The sequence below is a fragment of the Alligator sinensis genome, unplaced genomic scaffold, assembly GCF_000455745.1.
Source record: "Alligator sinensis unplaced genomic scaffold, ASM45574v1 scaffold1065_1, whole genome shotgun sequence".
NCBI classification, from domain to species: Eukaryota; Metazoa; Chordata; order Crocodylia; family Alligatoridae; genus Alligator; species Alligator sinensis.
Genome location: NW_005842812.1, coordinates 521311 through 523179, shown reverse-complemented (window position 1 = coordinate 523179; position 1869 = coordinate 521311). Strand labels below are relative to the sequence as shown.

The 1869-nt window shown below is 67.4% G+C and overlaps 1 protein-coding gene across 2 annotated transcripts; it reads right to left on the bottom strand.

Moving 5' to 3' along the window:
- Positions 1-7: 7 nt before the first annotated feature.
- On the bottom strand, positions 8-1787 carry COQ10A (coenzyme Q10A). Of its 2 annotated transcripts, XM_025191390.1 has the most exons (5): positions 1448-1787; positions 1144-1336; positions 954-1055; positions 596-775; positions 8-493 (listed from the first exon to the last, which is right to left on the bottom strand). In XM_025191390.1, the coding sequence occupies exons 1-4, from the start codon at positions 1657-1659 to the stop codon at positions 608-610; spliced, it is 675 nt and encodes a 224-aa protein (XP_025047175.1). In that variant the 5' UTR covers positions 1660-1787; the 3' UTR covers positions 8-493; positions 596-607. The 2 variants fall into 2 exon arrangements, with proteins under 2 accessions (XP_025047175.1, XP_025047174.1); XM_025191389.1 differs by having other exon boundaries at positions 8-775.
- Positions 1788-1869: the final 82 nt, after the last annotated feature.

The window sequence follows — 1869 nt, the reverse complement described above, 5'->3', positions numbered from 1 at the left end:
GGGAGCTGCCCCTTTGGGGGCTGGGGGCGGGGGGCCCCGGGCTGGGCCCCCCCCCCCCCAGTTCAGCTGTCACTCGGACTCTGTTGCCTTTACTCCGCCTGTGCACCTCCCCTTTCCCTTCTGCCTCCGCTGGTGCAGCCCCAGAGCCAGACACGACCTCTTCTCCCCAGGCGCCAGCCCCACTATCCCGCCACGGGCCCTAGGCCATGCTGGAAGGGGTGGTGCTGCAGGCATTCAGGCCTTGCCCTACCCTTTGCAATCCCCACCTCCCACTGCCTTCACTCGCATGTGCCCACTGGGCTTGGCACTTGCAGCAGTATATGGGAGCTCCAAATCAGTAAAGGGTGGGGGTCCCCCTTTGCCCTATGGGGGGGGTGCAGAAAACCCCCCCCCCCCACTCCCCGATAAAATAACGTAAATGTAGCTACAGGCTGGAGCCTGGGGCAGGGGGAAGAGCCGGGGCAGGGAGTCCAGGCCAGGATGGCTGCTGGCTCTGGAGATAAATTAGAGAAGGTCAGGACAGAGGCAGTCCAATAAATAGTTAAAAGGCTGGTGGGGGTTGGGGGGGTCCATACAACCCTCCCCTCGCGCCCACCTGGCAGCATCCTCACGTCTGGTGGACTTCATGGAACATGAGCTCACGGGGGATGCGGGTCTCGGGGCCGAAGGCCGCGGCTGCCCGGTGCTCAAAAGCAGCCACCATCTTCTTGACCACTTCCTCGAAGAAGACGGCAGCCAGCTGAGAGTGCAGCAGGGACCGGAACTCGAAGGAGATCTGCGGGGAGGGGGCACCGTGACCAGCTGGCAATGGGGACCAGGACCCCAACCCCAGGGCTCAGGATGGGACCCAGGAGTCCTGAGCTAGTGCTCGCAGAGATGCCCACGGGCGCTTCACTGCCCCCCGCAGCGCGGCCTGGCTCCGAGCCCCCGGGCACAGAGCGGGGCGTCCTTACCGAGAAGTCCACGGTGCAGGTGCGGGGGTAGCCCTGGATGCCGGGGCTGAAGCGCCAGCTGGTCTCCAGGTGGTTAAAGAGCTTCCCATCGGTGCAGACAGCCTGGGGGACACGGAGCCACGGACATGGGTCAGGGCAGAGTGGCACGGTCAGGGCCCACGGGCTCCCCACCACCCCCTCGGGGCCTTACCTTGACGAGGTGAGGGCGCACGAGTGTGATGATGGAGGTGTAGCGCTCCAGCACTGGCGGGAAGCCCACCTCCAGCTGCGCCCGCACGTGGCCCGCGCGCCGCGACACCACCACCGACTTCTTGCACCAGGGCACGAAGCACTTGTACTCGTCCACGTTGGACACCACGTCATACATCTCCTCCATGGCATACCTGCGCCGAGGGGGGGGCACAGCAGAGCCCTCAAACGCAGCCCCCACCTCTGGGGCCACGGGGCGCACAGCCCGGCGTGGCCGCCCCCCCACCCCACCCCGTGGCGCTCACCCAATGATGCGCCGCTCCGAGTACTCCTTGCGTTTGTTGGTGAAGGGCCCGGCCAAGTTGATGAAGGTCCGACTGGGCGGCGCGTGGGGTGCCCGGTCCAGGCCACCGAGGGCCCGTGCCACACAGCTCAGCTGCACATCGCAGAGGGAGGCGCACCGGGGCCCACGGGCAGGGCTGGGGGGGGCAGAGACACACTGCCAATGCCTCCACATGAGGGCTGGGGGCCCACAGCAGAGCCGGGGGTGCCTGCATGGGCAGGGGGGGCCCCAGGGTCCCCAGCCCCTGTCCTGACCCTGCCCGCAGTGCCAGGCGCTGGCCCCTAGCACATCCCTGGTTGCTTCCTGCCCCAGCTAGCGAGGGTGGGGGGGGGCAGGAAAGGGGATGTGGCACCAGCCTCCAGCCTTACCCGGGCAGGGAGCGGC

Bases quoted from the DNA above. Each gene is read 5' to 3' on its own strand.
- COQ10A (XM_025191389.1), bottom strand. From the start codon at position 1,659: ATGTGGAGGCATTGGCAGTGTGTCTCTGCCCCCCCCAGCCCTGCCCGT. The intron at 1,337-1,447 runs GTGAGCGCCACG...CCCTCGGCGCAG, and splicing joins TCGGAGCGGCGCATCATTGG to GTATGCCATGGAGGAGATGT. The intron at 1,056-1,143 runs GTAAGGCCCCGA...CGTGTCCCCCAG, and splicing joins TGCGCCCTCACCTCGTCAAG to GCTGTCTGCACCGATGGGAA.